Source organism: Perognathus longimembris, chromosome 2 (genome assembly GCF_023159225.1).
Source record: "Perognathus longimembris pacificus isolate PPM17 chromosome 2, ASM2315922v1, whole genome shotgun sequence".
NCBI classification, from domain to species: Eukaryota; Metazoa; Chordata; class Mammalia; order Rodentia; family Heteromyidae; genus Perognathus; species Perognathus longimembris.
The window spans coordinates 138,939,733-138,964,533 of NC_063162.1; the positions used below are offsets into that span (position 1 = coordinate 138,939,733).

Here is a 24,801-nt window from a genome sequence, read left to right on the forward strand (position 1 = left end):
CATTAATTTTTTGGCTTTGGTTTGTTGTTAGGCTAATGATTGTGACAAATTTTCTTTCCGGCTAAGAAGATATTTCTAAAATGGCAATATATGATTATTATTTCAATATTATTTTCTTACAGATTTTCAACTCATCTATGACAAAAAAATGCTACCGCCCAGAAATAAAGTAACATGTCAAGCATAAAGAACACAATTATATTTACTTAATTTGTTACTCACAGAACATTTTTGGTATTATTAGTCTTAGGCTTCTTTGCAAGTTGTTGCAGAGTTGAATATGAAAACTGCAGCAGTAGATTTAGAAATGAACCTATTGCAGTGGGTATGGTTGAGCCTGTGCCTGTCTAAAACAGATACATTCAGACTCCAGTTTCAGAACTACATATATGGTATGTATAACTTCAGGGCCATTATTTATGGCTGTAAATTACTGCTATTTTAACTGGAAATGGAATGATCTATCTATAATCTTGGTGAAATTTTAAATATTAAAGTAACAGAATTCGTGCAACATAGCAGAACAGTTCTTACCTTGTCTATACTTTTCCAAATTATAAACCTGTATTATTTATTAGTTTTAGAATTATTGACTATAGTAGATTTAATTTAACATCTGAAAACAGGACCTATAAGAAATAAAAGTATATATCCTCCCTTAAGGTAACTAGTATATCTTTGGGTGATTATATTACATTCTTTAATCAGTCAAGCCACATTTTCCATTTATTCATTTAAGGTATTGTTTAAAGATAAGTATCTTTGTATCAATTGAAAGTAAATGCAAATGAAATGAAAGCCACTCCCAGCCTATGCATTGTTGACAATTCTAATTTGTCCTCCAATTTATTATAATTGAATTGTAGCATCACGGTATTTATAAGAGTTGCCAGATTCCCGAGAGGCCAAGAAAGTATTTGGAATCAGGAATTACAGAGCCCAGGGTGAAGGATATGAACAACGGTTTGAGGAAATGAATCAACTCCATTAACACTGGTGATGAATGAAGTACTTAGGTTAGTGTCTAGCACTACCATTGAAACAAATGAAGGGAATTACAGAAATAGGCCATTGACTACAGAGAACAGAGGGAAGCGTAAAGCCAGTGGGTGGAATCTGGTGGTACTTTGAGGTGTATACTTTTTTTGTAATGGTTATTACACTTTGAAGATTAATAATTTGTGCATAGTTATTTGCATAAGCCAACAGAGAAGCTAATTGATACAAATCAAAGAAATAGAAGAATACTGTGTAGTACTACGAACTCCTTATTTATGTGTATGAACAGCACCTAACACTATACCTTGTGTTCAATATATGCTTGCCCAGTGAACACAAAGCATTAACAAAAGGTTGATATAATGTTGAGTCCTAAGAAGAGGCTGAATTCGATTTAGTAGGGCTTAGTAGAGCTTTATGAGTAAAAACAAAGATGGTAGAATGATCTTTGATTTTATGAGACACTGATTGCCAAGTCTATTGGTGGCTTGTGGTAGATACTGTGGTAATAGTTTAAAGAAGTTGTTTTAAAAGACCAGTTTGTAGGAATATTGTGTTCTGTTTTTATTGAAGCCATATGTAGATTATTTATTTTCTTGGGTAGAACTGATTTTTAGAATAGGGTACTAAATCAGACCAGGCTTGTGGGTTTCATCAATGTAAAAACCACTTATTCAGTGGGTATTGATTGAATACACACATCATTCATGACTCTCTCTCTCTCTCTCTCTCTCTCTCTCTCTCTCACACACACACACACACACACACACACACACACACACACACACACTTATGCCAGCTTCTTTGGAAATACAAAAAAGAATAGGACACATTTAGACGGAGAAGTTCTTTCTTTCTTTTTTTTTTTTTTGGCCAGTCCTGGGCCTTGGACTCAGGGCCTGAGCACTGTCCCTGGCTTCTTCCCGCTCAAGGCTAGCACTCTGCCACTTGAGCCACAGCGCCGCTTCTGGCCGTTTTCTGTATATGTGGTGCTGGGGAATCGAACCTAGGGCCTCGTGTATCCGAGGCAGGCACTCTTGCCACTAGGCTATATCCCCAGCCCCGAGAAATTCTTTCTTAAAGACTAGCCTTATAATTCTTAATAAACAGCCTTTCTATTTTGTCCCAAAGGACTCCAGAAAGAAGCATGTGTAGCAACTCATAATGCCTATATTCTGGTCGTTTAGACTAGGATAAGTTTCTTAGTTGGATACTTGTCAAAGCCTACTTGTTGGTTTGAATCAAGTGTAAAACCCTGAACACTGCTTTGGAAGAGGGAAATCCATTTTCCTTTAGTTGGCGTATCATTGTTCTTGAGAGGCAACAGTCTGTTGATAGGATCTCACAATTGATCAGTGCCATTTTTAAAAAGAATCATTTAGGATTCTTTTCTTCCCTTCTTTATTTTTATCTCCCCAACTGTATACCTATTATTTTGTATTACTTTATCAATTATAGATTTCTCTATAACTCAACGCATTGTTCAGTGGCCAAATTTAACCATACTATGTATCTATACTATATCTCATTTTATAGTTACTATATCTGATCCTCATATATATCTAATCATAATAACAATAGCTCCAAAATTTATTCTAAGAACCCATGCTTTAAAATTCATGTCCTGCATGTACTTTGTATTGAACAAATATTAAATTATTTTCAGAGTTTAAGGAAGAAGGAAGAATTTAAAGTATAATTGGGTACAAGCAGTAGGGATTTTTAGAAGTGATTTTCCCCCATTATTCTTTTCATGGGTTGCATAATATTTCTTTTCTTTTTTTTTTCTTGCCAGTCCTGGGACTTGGACTCAGGGCCTGAGCACAGTTCCTGGCTTCTTTTTGCTCAAGACTAGCACTCTAACCACTTGAGCCCTAGCGCCACTTCTAGCTATTTCTGTATATGTGGTTCTGAGGAGTTGAACCCAGGGCTTCATGTATACCAGGCGAGCACTTTACCACTAGGCCATATTCCCAGCCCCCGCATAATATTCCTTTTTACTGATTAGATAGTATACTACAAGATATTTTGTGATGTTAAGTACTGCAGTTTTTCACTTGGAGCACTACATAGCTTTTCATGTTCATTTTGGCACTCAGTGGTTGTATCTATCATCTCGTAACTGGAGAATCTGAGATTGTGTATTAAAGCTGGGATAAGGACCTGACTTTGGGATTTAGGATTGCCTTTTATCCTATCATAAAACACAAGCCTTCACAAATTTTGTGAAGTGCACTCCAAAGACATCATTTTGCTTTCAACCGTGATGACACTATAATTGATCAAATGTATTCTTTCTAGGAATCATAAATTCTTATTGGAGTTTGAGGAGTTGTCATGTTCATTTGTCAACATGTCACTCCAGGGACACAGGTGCAGCATATTTATGGAGGAGTCATCTTGTGTTTCTCCTGAGCCACATAAATAGGAAACAGAGTTGATTGAAAACGTGTGGCTTTAGATTACTCCTCAGGTGGAGAGCAATTAAGATCTTTCTGTAGAAGGCATTCCAGTGTGACATTCAGGTTTTCTTTTAATGTAGTCAGGGGTCAGGTGTGAGAGGACACCGGAAGAATTTTTGGAGACCTGCAGCTGTCTTCTCAGAAAAGAATACTAAGACATTCTTCTCTTGCCCAGAGAATGTTGCACATTTTTAGTCAAGTGCATGATTAACTTTGACATTTGGAAATGGAACTTCACATTAAAATAAGCATGATATTTCTGCATGGTTAATTAAGATGTTTAGTTCCTGTCAAGGCTCATTTTGTGTGTGTGTGTGTGTGTGTGTTCGCGCATGCGTGCATGCGCACCTGTACACATGCGTACCCGTGCATGTATGTGTGTGCATATGTATGTATGTGTAGGGAAATATATTCTCAACTTCTGAAATTGCAGGAACCTATACTTAACCTTTAATCGTCATTCCATTTACATGGAAATCTGCTTAACAACTTTTAAAGTTCACAAGCTTCTGATAAATGCAATTAAGACCTTTTTGGAGTTTGTTATTAAGAGCTGGCATTTAAAGAAGACTGGGGTCTGGCTACTGTTGCTGTCTTCTGTATAGCAGGATGTCTTAAGTAATTAGCAGAGAACATGCGGTACATGAATTGTTCTGTATTGCTTCTGCGTTAACATGGTTGGTATTTAAATAGCATGCTGTCTTTTTCTTCTCTATAACTTGCTTTATGGTATGTGGTTGGTACTGCATGGTAGAGTAGTGCTGAGGTTAATTAGGTAGTCATCCGGCAAGTTTCCTGAGGTCCAAGAGTTAGCACAGTTGTGCCTTCTCTTGTTTTCAAGTCATGTTTATAAACATTCACTCATGTCACATGGCATCAGATTAGCAGTCCTACTTCATTAAATTTATTCAGTCTTTACTGGGTGTGGTAGTTTTTTTTGAGAGTGAAATTTAAAAGATGTGGTTATTGGAGGAATAATTAGACATCTACCTGTTTTCACACACTTAAGCATTTCAGCTATTTGACCATTGCACTTGGGTCATGCAGAAGGAGGGACTTAAGTTTGTTGGAGCAGAAACATATAATGTAATTTAGAAACTGAGATGTGTGCTGATGTGTGGGAAATGAAGGACGAATAATTTACAGTGGAAAGGATCCTCTGGGATCATATGTTGTGTACAAAGCACAGCCCCCCTTCCTACTTGGGAATAGAATTGGGTTCTCTTTTGTTATGGGTGCACACTGTGCATTTCTAAAATTCTTTATTTGTTCAAGACAATGCTTATTAATATTTAGAGTATGGCAAGAGAAAATTTAAAAAGCAAAATATCAGGAGCAAATCAATACATTGCATATAGCCACACTATTAAGGTGAATATATATTTCTGTGCTGTTAAAATTTAAGAACATAAACCCCTCTTAAATCAGAGGTCAAAATAAAACAAATATTTTGAGAAAATACTTTAGTAGAAAAACCATTCTAAAAGAATTAAATTTTATGCCAGAAGTTATCAGTTCTCTATTTTTAGCCTTTGGAGTTTCTTTGTTTATGAAAACTTACCTAAACCAACAGTGTATTTCATTTGGTTAACTTTTAAATTATAGTCTAACCTCAAGTAGAGTAGGTAAATAAAGTAATTTATTCCTTTGTTTTGAATTAATGCAAAACATTTCCGCAGAAATAATGTGCATCAACCATAGACATTTTGTAGATAAGGGATGTTTTCCTAGAAACAAAATGAATACAGAGGGATTTCTTTTGAAATCCCTAATATCACTAACTTGTGATAATTACTTTTTATCCTTTTAATGTCTTGCTCAAGAGGATGTGTGTGTGTGTGTGTGTGTGTGTGTGTGTACATACATATAATACTATATATAACTACTTTCAGATAGAAGAGTTTTATGTTAGAAACATCTTGTAGGTGAAATCAAGAATGGATACTATTAAATGGTTATTTTAGTTATGAAGAATTTTACTAAAATATTTCAGATTGATATGAAATGATGGCAATGTAGCTTAACATTAGACAAAGTTTTCATATGTCATATTGGAAGAGCAGGAGAAAAGTATAGGAAAAGTTCAGTATCTATATTTATGATTCATTGTCAAGTTTAGATACTCATTGATGGATGGTTACTAGAAATCCTGTAAAAAGTTATATGGTAATTTTAGATTGATTGATCAGGATAGATTTTGTGTACAGGATAAGAGCTGAACTGTTTGAGGGAAGTTTAGGATTTAGGTGTATAGGGAGATCATTCTTATTGAATTTAACCAGATCCCGTAGAACCTGACACTGATTAATTCAGTAGAGATTTTTGTGTGTGTGCACTCCTGAAAGAAAGGAACCACTTTATTTCTCTCTGTACCTTGTGCCTTCTATTGTTAGGCTAGGAATCCCATTACTTCCATGTCTTACAATGTTCTATTGTTAGGCTAGGAATCCCATTACTTCCATGTCTTACAATGTTCTTAAAGTCCATGGAAATGTATGCAACATAGTTCCTGGCACTTAACAGATACAAAATAAATATTAATTGAATGTGAATCTGCACTTGTTATTTCTGAAGATTCTATTTTGAAAGAATGACAAGTAAATTTTTGTGTCAATATTCACATATTGTAGATATAAAAGAGTCTTTAGTAACTAAACTGCTAATTGAAAATGCTAGGTCTTAGCCACTTAATTGAATAAACTGTCTCCAGAGAGCAATTTGGGTCTTTTCCAAGATGCATTAACTCTTTCAGGTCATTAGGGTTGTACTTATCTCATTGGAGCAGAAATTTAATAAATGGTATTCCTGTGATGTGAGTAAATTAATGTACCTCAAAAAGCTTGAAGTTTCTCCATGGGTGTTGCAGTTATACTCTGGGGAGCTCATCTGTGAATGTGGAACATCGGTAAGTAACTGCCCTTTAGACTGCCTTACTTTTTTTTTTTTGCCAGTCCTGGGCCTTGGACTCAGTGCCTGAGCACTGTCCCTGGCTTCCCTTTGCACAAGGCCACTTGGGCTACAGTGCCACTTCTGGTCATTTTCTTTATTTGTCTATATATGTGGTGCTGGGGAATTGAACCCAGGGCTTCATGTATACAAGGCAAGCACTCTTGCCATTAGGCCATATTCCCAGCCCCTAGACTACCTTACTGTCAATTTAGGTAACCTACTAGAGATTCTGTGTTTCAATGTTGACAGAGTTAAAAAGAGACTGCAGGGATTGTAAGTAACTGCAAGATATCGTTCTTGAGAGATCCAAGCTGCTGTGTAGGTTTTAGTTACAGTGAGAAAGCAGAGTTGAGTTACCAGTTAAAATCTTCCTTAATTTTTTAGAAGGTAAAAGTCATGACTTGTCCACACAGTACATATTTTCTTAGCACATATGCATTGCAAATATGAACTAGTATATACATATGTATGGAACTTAAAGCATGATCAATAAAAAACATTAAAAATCCTCACATGTCACTTTTCTCTGAGAATATGACTTATTAATTTCTGACATTCCAAAGTGACTATATTCAGGATGAGAAAACCAGAAAGAAAGCCCAGATTTTTTTTTTATTGTGTTTTCTTTCTTTCTTTTTTTTTTTTTGGTACTGGGGATCGAACCCAGGACGTTGCACTTGCTAGGCAAGCACATTGCCACTGAGCTACATCCCAGCTCAATCTTTTTTTTTGGCCAGTCCTGGGACTTGAACTCAGGGCCTGAGCACTGTCCCTGGCTTCTTTTTGCTCAAGGCTAGCACTCTGCCACTTGAGTCACAGCGCCACTTCTGGCCGTTTTCTATATATGTGGTGCTGGGGAATTGAACCCAGGGCCTCATGTATACGGGGCAAGCACTCTTGCCACTAGGCCATATCCCCAGCCCAGATCTTTTTAAAAAATATATTCTCTCTTCCTTGTATCTTCAGTCCAAGAGTCAAGTGACTGGTAAGAATGATCTACTCTACACACCGTGTTGCTCATGTACACTTAATGGGGAGAAGGAAACCACTTATTGTAATCAAAAGACCAAAGACAAGCAACATAGATCACTGCCAAAAGGACTTTCACAAGAAGATGACTGAGATAACACTTGTTGAAAAAGTTAAAACTTCAAAACTGCTGTACCTACTTATTTCCTCATGCATAGTATGGCGTCTCCATGCATATACACTCTGATTAGTAACATCTGACTGGAGCTAAAGTGGCATATTAAACTACTTAGTCACTTTCTTGATCATTCCCCCAGCTTGGAATGGATAAGATACAAGCGGAGAAGGAAAGAAAAAGAGGTAAAATCAGACATGATAAAATCTTTTGAGAGTTATTTAGGAAATGAGAAATAATATAGTTTAATTAGTTTTTAATAATGTAAAACAGCTAAGGAAACTAACTTTACAGATGTTGGTTGGACTATGTTAAAGCAATGCAAGATTTGATTAGAAGAATGATGACTGAGCTAAATCAGGAAATAAGTTGTGTACATAGTGTAAAGTGGGAAAACTATTTGAGACTTGTCATCTATGTGAAGATAATGAGCATCTGATTTAGAGGGGTGAATATAGAATGAATATACTTAGGAAACAGACATGACTTGTATAGTATAAAATTTGTTGTACTTGTTAGGTGTTTTGGAGAAGACTGAGAGGAGCCCCAGCTAATTAAAGATTTTGATGCAGTGGGCTAGAAGTGTAGCTCAGCAGTTACATAATAACAGTAGCATTAGCAACAACAACAATTACAAGGAACTAAGGAAGCTTTCCTTTGTCTTGTCTCTGTAGAGTGAAGAATTTTCTTTGTTGAATCCATGCTTTAGCATTTCCTAAAACTCTGCTATGCTGTATATATTGTGAAAAGGATGTGAAAAACCAGGCACTCTTGTAGGCAGTGGCCATGATGTGAGTAGGATGGAAGAAGCAGATTTGGGTATCATCTGAAATATGGAAGCAATAAAAGGGCAAGAGAAGAACAAGAGTGAAGGTATAAAGTATTAAAGTTGTTAGTATGGACAAAGTGGTAGTCAAAGTCACTGAAGTTTAGAGAATGAATATTAACAGACCTGGGCTTAGTGAATGGGCCTTTATGTAGAACATTAGGATCAGAAAAAAATAGAACAGTACACATGAAATGATGAGGACTTTGTGGAGATAATTCCATATTTAATTCCATATTTAAATATACATATAAACTAAGACAGTGTTCTGAGTGATTTATGGAATGAATTTAATCCTGATCACCTGTATATATTCTTATTTATAGATCAGAAAATTGAGGTTAGAAATCATAGAGAGAGATAAAAAATTATTGAGTGCCTAGAATGTATTAAGAAAGAGCCTCACCTTTAAAGATTAGAACAGTGTATTAAAGGCTAAGCATTTTAGATGTATTATTTCTTTGAATTTTCATACCAGTTTTAAGAAATTGTCTCTGTTGTTATCCCTATTACATAGTATGGTTATTATTATTATAGTTGAGGACAACAAGGTATCAAGAGAATAATTTGGCCATGGTCACTTGCTGAGAAGTAGCAGAGCTGATTTCAAGCCCAGACTTTGTATGTTTCTATATTAGTCTCTCATTTTGTAGTTCTAAAGAGGATACATGATCTCTGTTTCACAGCAGTTGTCCAACTGCTTCCTGTATGCAAATCAGTTTTCCCAGAATTTTAGCACACACTGAAAAGGAAAAGACACATTTGTTTGGATGAGAATAAATAACATTAGTCAGACAAAATGCAGAGTTAACCTCAAAGATGAGGTACTTCCCAAGAACAAAGAATGTTGGAGAATGATAGAGTAGGTCATTGGAATTGAGGAAATGGAAAAATTCTGTGATGACAGGATCATTAACATGGTGTGCTGAAGCACAGGGGTCTTAATACAGAATAAAAGTATATGTGTTAGTTAATTACAGAATTAAACACCAATAGGGGCAGAGAATATGGCCTAGTGGCAAGGGTGCTTGTCTCTTGTACATGAAGCCCTGGGTTCAATTCCCCAGCACCACATATATAGAAAATGGCCACAGGTGGTGCTATGGCTCAAGAGGTAGAGTGCTAGCCTTGAGCAAAAAGAAGCCAGAGACAGTGCTCAGGCCCTGAGTCCAAGCCCCTGGACTGGCAAAAAAAAAAAAAAAAAAGAAAAGAATTAAACACCAATAGCTGAAGTAACCTAATGGTGTAAGCCTTTAAGAAAAGCCTGCAACCTGAGGAATCCTGTTAGTGAGAAAAGAGGAAGAAGAGATGTGACTAAGTAGAATGAACTTCAGCAATTGATTGGATGAAGTAGCTAGAGAACAGATCAAAGTCACAGTTATAAATGAGATTGCATTTTTATTTTCTTCTAGCATGTTCTCTTTTAATTTTCTTCTACTTTTAAGTGAGAAGTTGAAATAACAAGGAACAAAATGTTATAGGATCTAAAGTACTTGTAAGGGACACCGATAGGACTGAAAGAAGTGAAAATTTCAATAATTATATTTGGGGATTTAATACTCTTTTAAAGATAATTAGCAAAACAACTAGACAGACACTGAAGACGTAAACAACCTATGAGCCATTTTGACCCAAACTGATATATGTTGCGTACTGCGTCATGCAGATTACCTCAGAGTCACATTTTCCATAACAGGTCATATATATACTACACTATAAATTAAACCTCAATACATTTTAAATGGATGATCATATAAAGTATATCTTCAGAAAGTAATAGAATTAGACAAAAAGCAGGAGATACATTGTTTCTCTGCAAAATATTTAGAAATAAAAACCTAATTACATCATAGAGGAACAAAAGACATAATAACAATCTCTGTATACCCTAAGAGCTAGCAAACAGTATAAACACAAACCCAAAATCAAGGAGCAAACAGGAAAAAAATAAAGGTTAAAGTAAAAATCAGCAAAATATAGACCAGTACAGTAGAGAAAAAACAACGAAACCAAAAGTTGGAAGTTAGGCAGACCAAATAAAAGAAATGAGAGGTAGGTCATTAGAAATGCCATAATCAAGGTGATAGAGGGGACATTATGAAAGACCCTACAAAAATTTTTAAAGGATTATAAGGGAATATTGTAAACAACACCAGTTTACTAGAAATGCGAAAAGCAGACAAATTCCTAAAAAGACAACATATCAAAACTTACTTAGTAGGAAAATTGAATTTTCATGAAACAAGTTAGTATTTAAATATTTTCCCTACACATTCATAATTTACATGGGTAAGCTATCAAATACTTAAGAATTAACTAATATTAATTCTTTGCAAACTCACAAAATAGATTGAGAGTCTACTTTATAATACATCCTGTTAGATAATATTGCTCTAATAACATAGGTAAACTTACCACAAAAAACTATGCTATACTCTTAGGAACATGATATCTTGAACACAACACTATCACATTGTATATCTATCAACACATCAACTATATTATATGCTGTGATGAAATTTGAATCAAAACAGTTTATGTAGTACACTATATTAATATACCCAAGGTCCAAATTCACATAATCGCCTTAAATTCAGAAAAGTATTCAATCCTCATTGATGATAACAATAAAAAAGAAAAGACTTTCTCAATCCAATAAAAGGCATCTGTGAAAAATGGGTGGTTAACATTAATTCATAACAGGTTTAAAAAATTCAGAATTGTTTTTTTTCTTGAATGTAGTTTTGGGTCTCTTTTGGCTTCAGGTAACTGAAGGAAGCAAAATCATGGATTGGGAGAGTGGTCAGTAGGTGAAGAAACTGAGAAAGATTTTGCTGGGTAGCCTGTTGTTACAATGGTAGTGAATAGCAGAATCTGGATCCAGACATCAGCAGCTAACTCCAGATTTTGGGTTCTTTCTCTGCCACATTCTGCTCTACTTGGCTTTTCTCTGACACCCAGCAACATTTTTTTTTTAACTCATTTTTTAATGAGTTGGAAAAAAGAATTCTAAAATCATTATGTTGATGGTTCCACACTGTAGATTTGCATTAGAATCTTGGATGACTTTTATGATACCTAAGTTATATTACCCATTCTTCTGCATTCCTGATTATTGTTGCTGGCCCTCCTTCACATATGGTACCTTTTGGCCATTGCTCTTTTTTTTTTTTTCTTTCCTTTTCAAAATAACTAGTTGATTATTTCCCTCTCTGTTGACTCTCAGGCTTATTCCTAATTGTATAACCTCATCACCACCACTTTAACTTAAAATTTCCATTATGAGGATACAGTGTTATCATCATCATTATCACCACCATCATCATTTTATTTTCTGTAACTACCTTGTGCATCTCCTTCACTTTCCCTCCTTTTATAATAATTCCTCAATCATTTGTGTTCCCTTGTTCATTGCCTTGTTTTTAAATCATCCTCCCTTAAATACTCTTAGTCATTTCTTTGTCCTGTGGATGTGCCACTTTCTCCTTTGTTTTTTGTCACAAAAAAGTGACTTTTGCTGGATAAACGTATTGAACAAAGGGTGGTTTAAAATTTTGTTTTTATATTCTGCACGATACTTTGCGTATTTTGTGTTAAATAAATGTATGCTTAATTTAACGTAACTAAAAACATTGTTTTGGAAGCAGTTACAACTGTATTTCCTTTTAAAGAGCTCATCTGCTGGAAGAAAAGAATAAAAATAAAAGCAAAACATGACTCTGATCTAGGCTTTGCTGTTCAGATGTTTTGATGCAGCGCCAGAAGAAAAAACATGTGGAATTTTTTAGTGTGTAGTGCTTTTTATTATTTTTCCTTTGAGCACCAAAGTAACCAAGTATTCACAAGAATATTCTAACAGTGGCTTTAATGTTACAATTGCCATTGATAATGAGTATAATGAAACAGGAAGCCATGGCATTTTCAAGATGTTTATTTTTCTTTTGGTTTCCTTACTGTAGATTATTTTAGTACTTTTCTAATAGAGCTGTTAGGCTGTTGTATCAATAACTTAGGTTTTTGTTACCATTCCTTTTTCTATCAATTTTTTGAGGAGAAAACCTGATAGTTACTAGTTATAATAACTAGAAAAATCTCTAGTTGCTAGTTATTAGTAACTAGATAGAAGAATTCATTTAAAATTATTGTTTTATTATTTTACTAGCTCTGTTGAAACATTTCAGGAATCAATGTGGTATTTTTGAGAGATATGTTATATAGGTTTTGTGTCTCCCCCTCTCTGGGTTTTCTTCTAGATGTTTCCCATCCAGTTTCACCAGATTTCCTACTTGAATTTTTTTTTTTCATCCTTAAAGCTGGGATGTATCTTCTGGGAGGAAACCAAAATAACTCAATTATCTTGGTACCTTTCTTCTCCTAGCCATCATAGTTTCCATTTTCTGCCTATTTTTCTCTCTTCTAATCCTAATTTTATTTATTTTTTAAATATAGTTATGAAAGGGAACTAGTCCTTATAAGAAGTATTTTCTAGTTGGATCTTAAGAGGATCAGGAATAATTTATTTTTCATCGTAAGCAAAATTATACATTATGGTCTACACATGACTGTTCTAGTTCATGTGGAAGGTTTCATATTTTGTTTGATTTAATGTTTGTGCCTGACAGAGTATCCCAGCTTGGATAATAAATCATATGTACACTTATTTGTGAGTATTTTGAGCTGGGTGCTGGTGGCTCATGCCTGTAATGCTAGCTACTGAGAAGGCTGAAATCTGAGGATTGTGATTTAAAGCCAGCCTGGGCAGGAAAGTTCAAGACACTCTTACCTGTAATTAACCACTAAGAATCCAAAAGTGTTGGTGTGGCTCTAGTAGTAGAGTGCCAACCTTGAGTGAAAAACCTAAGGTCTAGGACCTAGGCCCTGAGTTCAACTGCTGTTTTGGCCTCATAATATTTTTGGTTTAAGTTGATCTAAATACTTATAATAACATAATATATGTATATAATATGTGTTTATGTGTGTATATATACATATACAAATAGTTATATATGTGTGTATATATACATATATGTATATTGTATACACACATTATTCTTTGGAACTCTGGTGATTTGTGTTCTAAATTTATTATTTTCTTTCATAACAGTGGGGATTTATGTATAAACACGCACACATGTATATGCATATATGTATAGGTATATATATATTCCTTGTTATATATTTTAAAATAAAGATTTAAAAGGAGAATGAAAAATAAAAATACTTTTACTGTGCCTAGAGCACAGATTCTTGGCCATCTGCATTTAAAACTGTGAAGTCTTTAAAATTCTTCAAATTACAATATTTCAAACACACCAAAGCAGAATAGTTCTCAAAAGAAGTTGAGTCTTTGTTCATGTTGGGAATTGGGAGTGACTTTTCACCTTCTTATTGCTTTTCTCTTAGTAGCCTTCTAACTCTCAGATTTGTGAGGACAACTAAAGTGCTGCTTTATTTTAAGTCATTAAATGTGTGAAAATTTGGAAAGCAGGAGTGCTTTCATAAGATACCAAGATTTTACAAAAATGGTAATTGTGGCTTTGAATGTCACACATCTGTCCATTGAGATAGTAATAAAGGAACAAAAATAAATTTATTTAATATAACATAAAGAAAGTGTGTTAGAGAGATATTTGGAACCAAAGTATATAAAATCTAATACTTAATCACTGACTACACATTTGAGATACCAATTTCATGGAAAACATGTAAAGATTCCAACCTTTTAAATTTCTCCCTTGTCGGTCTGTGGCTATCTAGTTTTCTGTGGCTATCCAGTTCATTTCACCTATATTTTCTCTTTGCTGGTTGACTTAATATATTTGATGTTGAAGTAATACCTTATACTTTCAAAATTTTCTGATATGTGTAACCAATGTTCATAACAGACACATACTAACTTTTAAAACTTGTCACCTAATGTTAATGGGTTGTTTCATACGAGTCCCTTGATCACAATGCTTAAAATTGGAATTACTCTTTTATTAAATGAACTAAATAGATTAAGTGAATAAATATGACTCAGAGTTTCTTAAATACTTTTTTATTTGACATGTCACGTAGATCTGTGTACCATAAAATTTTAAGTGGTTAGTGATTTTAAAAGTAAGTTGATTTGCTTAGTCGGAGCTTAGATAATTTTTGGAACCTTGGTAATTGCTATTCTGAATCTGTTATTTTCATTCATAACAATGGGGATTTGTTTTTTATTTTTATTTATTTATTTATTTTTTGCCAGTCCTGAAGCTTGGACTCAGGGCCTGAACACTGTTCCTGGTTTCTTTTTGCTCAAGGCTAGCACTCTACCACTTTAGCCACAGAGCCACTTCTGGCCATTTTCTATAAGTGGTGCTGAGGAATCAACCCCAGGGCTTCATGTATATGAGGCAAGCACTCTTGCCACTAGGCCATATTCCCAGCCCAGATTTGTTTTTTAATTTAGGTCTTAGAAATACTAGAACAGAGTCTCCACCCCAGGCCTTACCTCTGTGGCTCTAAAGTGTATTTGTTTTTAAAAGTAGGAGCTGTTTGCAGTAGTTGATTTGATTTTAAAAAGTTGTTTTTTCTTCTCATCTCAAGATGAGTAGTATCCTTTTAAGTCTTTGTAGATTTGGAGCCCTTAGCTTCCTTTGACCTCACGTTCTATACTGCTCCCTGGCAGATTAGTTGGCGTGCTTGTTACTGTCTTGGTAGACTGAGTAGTAAGAGTTTATACTTGAACAGTCCACCAGAGACCATTTTACAGCTCTCAATGCCCCCCTTCCCCACCAGTGTCATTTCCCTTCTTATAATTGGAAAAGTTAGTAGATAATATTTTCTTCAGTAAATGAGGTAATACATCCAAATGGATCAGCACCTTGCCTGAAACTCATTAAGCCCCCAAGGAAATACTAGAATGTTACTGCTAAGACTGCATAATGAGAATCTAGTTATGATTAAAGAAGAATGTTGTTTAACTCTTCACAATATCTGGCACATAATAGACACTAAATAAAACTGTTCTCTTTATTTCCATGTTCACTTGTCTACCACACTCTGTTACCCATAACTAGGTAACATGGATAGAGCTAGATGTCTAAATCTTTCCTTCAGTCTCTAACTGTAAAAGTGAATAGCCAGAGGTGAGGATTCTTAGGAATATTAAGGCAGAGGTTTCATCGCATTGTAATTAAATATGTAAATTAAACTTTTAATTTGTTTTTTCAGATGCTGTTGACTGAGTATTTGGATATGAAAAACACGAGTACAGCCTCTGAACCATCAGCTCAATTAAGCTATGCCAGTACCGGACGAGAGTTTGCAGCCTTTTTTGCCAAGAAGAAACCTCAAAGGCCAAAAAATCCTCTTTTCAAGTAAGTGTCACTCTTCCAATAAGATACCAAGGTGTCAAGAAGTGTTAGATCCAAGAAGAATGGCTTCCTGTTTTATTGACAGTCATTATTTTCTCAGCTGAGATTGAAGTAATTTATAGAAAGTAAATATATATTCAATTTTGTTTACTTTATTTTTGTGAGGTGAAGTAGCTGTTTTGGATGTTGTCCAAAACAGAACTCTTAATCAAAAATTCTTAAAGTTGCTTCTTAGGAGTTTTATATAAAATTAGGGAAATGAAATTCTTTGGTTGTTTCTGAAGAGGTTTATATGAAATGAAAGAAAGTATGTGTGCCTTGAGAAAGCCCCAAGTGCAAAGAAGTAACCTTTTTTTTCATATTTTTATTATCAAACTGATGTACAGAGAGGTTACAGTTTCATACGTTAGGCATTGGATACATTTCTTGTACTGTTTGTTACCTTGTCCCTCATACCCCCCTCCCTCCTCCCCCTTTCCCTTTCCCCCAATGAGGTGTTCAGTTCACTTACACCAAACAGCTTTGCAAGTATTGCTTTTGTAGTTTTTTGTTTTTTTACCTTGTGTCTCTCAATTTTGGTATTCCCTTTCAGTTTCCTAGTTCCAATACCAGTATACACGGTTTCCAATATACTCAGATAAGATTACAGAGATAGTGTAGGTACAACCACAGGAAGGTGATACAAGAACATCATCAATAATAGAAGCTACAGATACACATGGGACGTTGAAAGTAGTTACAACTGTGATATAACAATTGTTTCCATAACATGGAGTTCATTTCACTTAGCATCATCTTATATGTTCATAAGGGTATAGCTATTGGGCCTTGTGATGCTCTGCTATGACTTGCCTAAACCTGTACTAATTATTTCCAATAAGGGAGACCATAGAGTCCATGTTTCTTTGGGTCTGGCTCACTTCACTTAGTATAATTTTTTCCAAATCCTTCCATTTCCTTACAAATGGGGCAATGTCATTCTTTCTGATAGAGGCATAAAATTCCATTGTGTATATGTACCACATTTTCCTGATCCATTCGTCTACTGAGAAGTAACCTTTATTAATAAAGTTATGCAAATATCCCTAGCTAAGTAGTATTGGCTTTATGTTGAGAGATGTTTAATAGAGGAAGAAACTGGAAGATTTTTTTTTCTTAATTACTGTCTTAGCCCCATTAGGCTATGTGCCCAGTGTATAACTCTCTTAGCAATGGCTAATAGTTAAAAAATATGACTGTTAACATTGATAGTGCCAACAGCTACCATTGATGTGGACTTCCTTTTTATAAGGCTCTATAGTAGTTTTTCTCAATCTCAGTAAAACGTAATTTAATTTAGATTATGCCAAGTCTCAGTGACAGCAATTTGTAACTTACATTAACCAAGTCTTTACTAAGTGGGAGGTGAAAAATTAAGCCATTTTCATGTTTTATCTCATTTGTTCATTAGAGCAATCTCATAACCAAAGGTTCTGTTTTTAATCCTTTTATACGCACACAAATATTTGGCATACAGAATTGAGATACAAAAGAATTTAAGTAAATTATATGAGGTCACATAGCTAACCAGTAGTAGAAGCAAGATTTAAATCCTGGCAGTCTAACAGAAGAGCTGTGTGTCATGAGGGATTAATAAATATTAAATAAATGATTTTTTAAATATAAGCAGAAGTATCACCTCAGTGGTTTAAATTAGTTCTTTTTCAGTAGCTGTGGCTCTAGTATCTTTTGGTGGCTCACCTTTGATATTTGTTGTTAACTTGGATTGATAGCATAGTATTGATAGTAATTAAGGAAAGTCTCAACAGTTAATTATTTTGTAGTTTAATGGAGAAGAGATTTGCAGTGTCCCTGCCTGGAAAGAAGCCCATTTTGTTTATTGAATAAAGCACTTTTTAAAGAGTATTATTATTCATGAGGTAGCCACAAAGCAGTTAAAATACTTTAGGCTGCAAGTAACATAAAACCACACACTGAACAATGACACTATTGGACAGTTATGTTACACATTGAAGATAAATATGGAATTTTCATTGTTCATTGCTACAATAAGGCCCAGCCCTTCCCTTCTCTGTATTTTCTATTGTAATGACTGGTGTTTCCATTAGTTTGACTGTGATAAAGATGGTTCCAAGGAAATAAAAATAGGACATGATTCTTCCTTGATTTTTTTATATTTTATTTTAATATATAGGCTTTATTTTTTTAGTGTGGTTTTAAGTTTACAGAATAGAAGTACATAAGTGTTTAGAGTTACTTTATACCCATCCTCAGTTTTTCCTATTAACATCTTACATTAACATGATACATTTGTTTAAATCAATGAGCCAGTATTAATACAGCCTTATTAACTAAAGCCCATCATTTATCCTAATTACTTCATTGTGTTACTTGTAAGTTATTTTTTGTTTTGTTTTGTTTTTTGCCAGTCCTGGGGCTTGAACTCAGGGCCTGAGCACTGTCCCTGGCTTCTTTTTGCTCAATGCTAGCCCTCTACCACTTGATCCACAGTGCCACTTCCTGCTTTTTCTATATATGTGGTGCTGAGGAATCACACCCAGGGCTTCATGCATACGAGGCCAGCACTTTACCACTAGGCCATATTCCCAGCCCCTACTAAGGGTTTTGTCAGATGCATAATATCAGAATAGGTTCGTTGCATTAAATAACTTCTGTACTATATACCTACCCTTCCTTACCCTCCTCCTTTACCTCTGGGAACCACTGATCTTTGAAGTATCTTCAACATTTTGCATTTTCTAGAATGTTCTATAGTGAATCACGTAGTCTTATTGACTCTACATAGCATAAAGCATTTTTAGACTGGCTTCTTGCATTTACCAGTATGCAGTTAAAGTTCTTTTGCCTCTTATTATGACTTGTACTAATTTATAACTGTTGATTATCTGTTCAATATTATTTGCCATTAGCAAATCCCCAGCAAATCCTGAAGTTCTAGGATTGGAGCTTAGGTATGTATGAAAGCAGTCCCTGGCAAGGGGACGCAGACCACATGGTCGTCGCATACAAGGCAGGCATATCTCTGGAGCTTGTTCTCCAGCTGGAGAGAGACCCACTGTTCTGAGCACATAGCTGAGTAATAAGGGAGTAAGGATGAATAACAGTCAGATGGAATTGCAACATGAGCCACAAGCTTAGCAGTGGAAGGAGATGGTTGATAGCAGCAACCAAGACCACTCAGATGCAATCCAACCAGGCCCTACCTTCCATTTCCCTTTCCCTTTCCCTTTCCTGCCCCCTTTCTGCACCAACAACCATTCTAGGCCCAGGATTTTTTCTAAGTTTTTTAAATTTCATGCTTGTACTCACCACTCCTAGCTTTTAACCTTTCAGCTTTTGAGTTCACATATACAATACATTCAGCCAGTACTTTGAAGTTGTGTTATTGGGAAAAATTCCAAACCCTAATTTGTTGGAGATGAACAAATTAACTTAAATAATTATTACACAGTTATTATTACTGGGCAGTAATAAAACCTTTCTGACACAAAATTAGGTGGTCACTGAAGATTTGCCTCTTTCTAGTCTTGGTTCCACTATTAATGAGCCATAAGTAGGTAAGTCTCTTGTGTTAGCAAGCCTCGGTGCCTTTGGCTATAAAACAAGGAGGTGAGACTGAATGATCTCCAGTGCCTCTTTTGCTATAAAATTTTCTCAATGTGTGACTTGTTACAAACATAAAAAGAATTCCTGGGTAGTGAAAATATATCAAGTCATAAAGGATTAAGATTTTGGAGAGCTGTAATCTGTTTTTATCACATCTGTGAAGGACTTTATTACCTTCTTTAATTGCCCTTAGCCAAGGTTAATTAAGTGTGCTTAAGTTCTCTGCTTTTGTACAACGTGTGCTTCTCTATTTTTGCTTGTCTTTATTTTTTTCTTTACCATCCATCCCTCATCAGTAGTTGGCAGCATATCTTCAGGAGCTCACTGGCTTCTTTTCTGCACTTGACTGGCAGGTGGCACTTTTGAAGTACTGCACACTTTACCTTCCTTTCAACTGTTCATGTCTCTTAGTTCTTGGTAAGATTCAAAGAGGGGATCAGGTAACCCAAGTAATTCCCTCACAGACAAGAGCTTCATCTCGGTATTCATCTTCCTTATCAAGGAATAGGCAAAGGAACATAATTAAGAAAAATGCCTATATTCCTTTCCTTTATGCCAGAGACCTGTCTCATTGGACTGTTGCTCTTGCATTATCCTGTTTACTCCTTAGTGCTAAGACTTTTAAGACAGACTCCTCCTTTTTTTTCAGACTGTTAACCTGCCTTTGAAAATCCCAGGTTTGAAATGAAATCTCTTAGTACCTCAAAGGATTTCCTGTTTGATACAGTAATACCTGTTCTTTCTTCTAATTTTACCCATCCCTTTTTGTTTTTTCTTTCATGAAAGCCTCTTTATAAGACTGATTTGCATTCATTGATTTAGCTTTTAGAGACCCATTCTGTACCAGGAGCCTATCTCCTGTCTTTCTGACAATTCAAACTAGAATGTAATTGTATGAATGAGCATTGTGTAGCTTGATATTTTTGTAATCTTTTGTGAGGTGGCAGATTACAAACCTAGAGCCACTGGGGAACAATATTTTTAAGACTTTCAGAGAGACACCAAAGATGCCTTGCTTCTTTGATGTCACTATCTAGCATCATTTCTACTATATATTGCATACTAGTCCTCTAGCTGAGGGCAGTAGGAAGGCAGGCATATCTCTGTGGTGGCAGCTACAGTCACTGATGATTTTGAGCTGGATAGTAGCATTATCGGAATGACTTTATAGGATCCAAATGATCTTATTGCTGTATGTATAGGAGTTCTTACAAATGATGATGATGATCTGAAGGCAAAGTGGAGTGGGAGCAGGTCAGAATTGTACTAGTTGAAATGGAGAATAAGGAAAAGATCCAAATATTATTTTAGAGGAATATTGACTGGAAACATTGTCCTTACGTCAGGGTTTGATGCATCTGTCTTTGGCCTTTTCATAATCTGGCTAAAATGTCGTGATTGAGAAATATCAAGGAGGGTCACATAGACCACAGTAGAATATGTGGAGACATATATCTCCAGATACTTCCTGTAAGGCTACTTTCTCTCCATTTATTTGGCCTGTTTTCCTCTCTCCTTACAGGTTTGAATCATCTTCCCATGCTATCAGCATGAGTGCTTACTTGAGAGAACAGAGACGGGAGCTCTATAGTCGGAGTGGAGAACTTCAAGGTAGGTGATTGGACTTCCCTGGAACAATTAATTTTCTGGAGGATCAGCTGAAGCATTTGTAGTATGTGAATTTGTGCTCTGTATTCACAAAACAGTTTGAGGACTTGATTATTTCTTTTATCATATCTACCATCTGCTGCCAAGCAGATACAACTAATCATTGCAGAATTGATAGACTTGCTGCCATCCAAGTAAAAATTCTAAGTGGTAGAGGCGAAGCCATATTCTTTGCTTAGATAGCAGATGAGTGCAGTCATATCTTAGCAGAATGGCAGTTCTGTGTGGTGGCCACTGTTACTGTTTTCTAGTTATTATATTTCACCCCTTTGGGGATGTAGCAAACATAACTGAGAATTGGAAAAGGGCACATGCAGCCTCTGTCATTATTTAAAGGGAAGGGAGTGGTGGTGCTTCTAATAGACATGACTTTTATACACAGGGTATTTCATACTTGTTTGTGGTTACGAACAGTTACAATTTACAGAATACTTAGAAAGTAAACAATAAATAAATGAAAGTTAATTCAGTAGCATTTTCTCTGTGGCAGATTTTAATCATGGTAAGCGTAATCTATTAAGAAAGACTTGTGAGAGCTAGTCAAGTGTAAGACACGATAGGTGTTAGAATGGGTGGAATTAAGTTGTAAGATATATAAGATAAAACCTTAAGATCTAGTTATGAAGTATAATGTGTGTGTGTCTGTGTAATGTCAGCCATCTATACCTACTGGCTCTGTGTGTACTTGTATCTGTTATATCTGTTATATCTGTACAATAGATTTTTTTTTTTTGGTTGCTGTTTCCTAAACACTACAGTAAGCTATCATTTCCATTGTACTAGGTATTGTCAATTGTCTAAAAAGGGTTTAAAGTATACATGAAGGTGTATATAGCTGATGAAAATCCATACCATTTTAAATAAAAGACTGGAGCCTCTATGGATTTTAGTGTCCGTGGGGGATGATAGTATGTGTACACACACACACACACACACACACACACACACACACACACACACACACAGAAGTACAGGGACACAGAAAGAAAAAAAAATGTTAGCATCTCAAGTGAATTGTATGCCTTGGATTTTTCAAAGAGTTAAGACAGTGATTTTTAAATTACCCTGGAATTCTGGATGGTATGGAAATGTTTATAATTTCATATACATTGGGAGTGCTTGGAACATTTTGCAGTGCCTAAACAACATAATTAAACATTTAGTTTTTAAGACTCATCCTAGATATACAGCAAAACATCTACAATAACTGTCATTTTGTATTTGAAGGTTATTGCCTAGTTCTACTTCCACCTTTACCATTGATCTAGTAACATGTATAAGTTCCCCAAAGCCCTGTTATTTTGCTCATACTTATGTCATATAGTTCCACACCTCATGTTGTACTCAAAAGTAAAGACCTTAGAAATACATTCTAGGGTCTTAAGAAAACCAACACTTTCCTCAATATTAAAATAGTGTTTTCATACATTCTAGGCAATGTATGGTGAGCTTCCTGTAGGAGTACAGAGCACAGTTGGGAACAAATGCAGGAATGATCCACTCTGTGGTCAGACAGGGAATGGAAAGAGGAAGGTGACCCAGGCTGTGGCAGGTAGCTGCTTCCCAGAAGAATAGGATGAGATAGGGTATAGCATGGAACAAAATGATGGTACAAAAGATGCATTCTTGCAGGTCGTGGGTTTGTACTTGAATTGTCACAGGTGCAGCAGGCTATCTAGGGCTGGCGAATCTTCTTTACTCAAAGGTGTTCTGATTTCTATTCTCTTCCATGTTGAAAAGCAATGCTTTATATTTGTTTCCAGAATTTGTATCTACCTGTTTTCTACTATAATACATTTCTTTCATGGTGACAAAGCAAGCCTACTTTTTTAAAGAAGGCTCCATCCTGATGATTTGATACACATTTTTAAAGAGCAGCTTTAGGTTCCCTTCAGGTCTGAATGGGAAGTTCACATGCACAGCCTCCTCCTCTCTCCCTATCCTGCGCCACCAGGAAGCCTTTCATCTGGCACTTCAAGATGGAAAGGTAGATCGCATAATCAATGGGGCAGCAGTACAGCCTGCCACTCACCCATACTCAAGCATTATTAGTCAACAGAATAAATGACTGATAGTACATTTTTTTCTTCTTTTTTAGACAGGAAGAATAATGAACACTCCATTCTGTAGCCTCATGGAAAGATTTTTAGTTCTCCATTACTGGTCCATGATCTCCTAAGAGACCACATAGTATGGCAATGCAAAATAGGGGTTCTGGGCCCAGATTGCCTACATTAGAAAACAAAACAAAACTGAACTCCCAACTAGCTGGCTTTGTAGCCCTGGGCATATTATGCATCACCATCTAATGCTTCTTTTTCTTTTTCATTTTCTCTAAATGGGAATGTAAATAATAGTAACTACTCACCAAGGAGATTGCTAAAGTTATAGGAATTCAGATGTAACCAATGGCTAAAAAATTGTGTGACATTTAGAGAACATTATGCCTTCCTTGTTCCTCCTCCAGTGTTATATTTCTAGTATTGTGATTTAGTTTTCATACACATTGTTTGTCCTTCATCTTTTATGTCTAAGTCCTGTTTGGCTTTCTAACTTAACTTTAGGGATCATTTATTTCAGTGAGCTTTCCTGCTGAGTCCTCTCTCCAACCTACTACACCTGTATCAGAGCACACAACACATATACACACAAACACACACACATGCATGCATGCACCCCCCCCCCCACACACACACACTGGGGTTGTGGTCCCTGCTATGCGTTCCTACCACATTGTTACTGTTCATGGGTATATGCCATGCCATAGTGGGTCAGTGCTCACATGCCTGAGTTTGCTGTAAAATCACAAGCTACACACATATTTTTTTTCCTGTACATTATTAGCAGTGGTCGGCACAGTACATGTTCCATAGGCACTGGTCAGCTCAGTGACAGGATGAATGTGGGCTGTTAAGGTTTAAACTTGGATAGAGAGATCCCTTGAGTGAGAGGAAGGGACCTGGCAGGAGATAGGGGCCACTGATGACAATGATTAGACAGGCAGGCTTCCATGAGCTTCTAAATTTATCAAGTGGTGGTTAGAGCAGACACATCATGTGCTTGATGAGAGAATGGATAAATGGATTAGATTTTATACAAGTTTGATGTTGTTTCACTCAGGGTAAAAGTCTTTCTGATGAATCCTTTTAAAATTTCAGAACAGAAACAAAAAAAGAAGAGATTATACCTAGCTTCTATTAAAAATAGCCATGCAGTTAAAACACTTTTTTTTTTTTTCATGAATCTGTCTGGCCCAAGGACCATAGTGAGATCTGTATTTTCGCTCCCTGGAAAAGGCATCATTGAATAGTTCAATCCAGACATAAAGAGACTGAGAAGATTTTTGTCTCTTTTCTTAATGCCATATAGCAACAGGCTGCGCTTCCTAGTTGTTTGGTTCATGGGGTCATCTTTTCTTTCTGTGATTCAGGGGCTTGACAAAGAAACCTACCAGAAAGACCATGACAGTAACATTAAAAAGCTCAAAGTTTTTATAGGTTACATCCCTCCTAATGTTTTCAATTTATCATGCAATTAAAAATGTTAGTCTAACAATGCAGAAGGGGATAATGAATGTAAAAATGAGATTTCTTTGATATTATCAGCCCATCTCAATTGGCTCTTACTGTTAGGGTGCAGATGGTTCATTATATAGTCTACTGTTGTCAGTTGAGCTAAAGAGGTAGGGAGGCTGCTACTTCAAAGTGTGTGAGATAACAAGTGGAAATCATAAGTTGTGTATGTGTCTATGTTAATCACTGACTTCCTGTTGTTTTGAGC

At 35.7% G+C, this 24,801-nt stretch overlaps 1 protein-coding gene across 3 annotated transcripts in view; it reads left to right on the plus strand.

Annotated features, from left to right (window-relative positions):
• The window catches only part of Exoc4 (exocyst complex component 4), a 669,227-nt gene that overhangs the window by 177,964 nt on the left and 466,462 nt on the right, over nucleotides 1-24,801 (plus strand). For all 3 annotated transcript variants that reach the window (XM_048340247.1, XM_048340248.1, XM_048340249.1), the window contains exons 8-9: nucleotides 15,584-15,729; nucleotides 20,876-20,964. In XM_048340247.1, coding sequence (XP_048196204.1) covers nucleotides 15,584-15,729; nucleotides 20,876-20,964 — 235 coding nt within the window. The remainder of the gene's footprint in view (nucleotides 1-15,583; nucleotides 15,730-20,875; nucleotides 20,965-24,801) is intronic.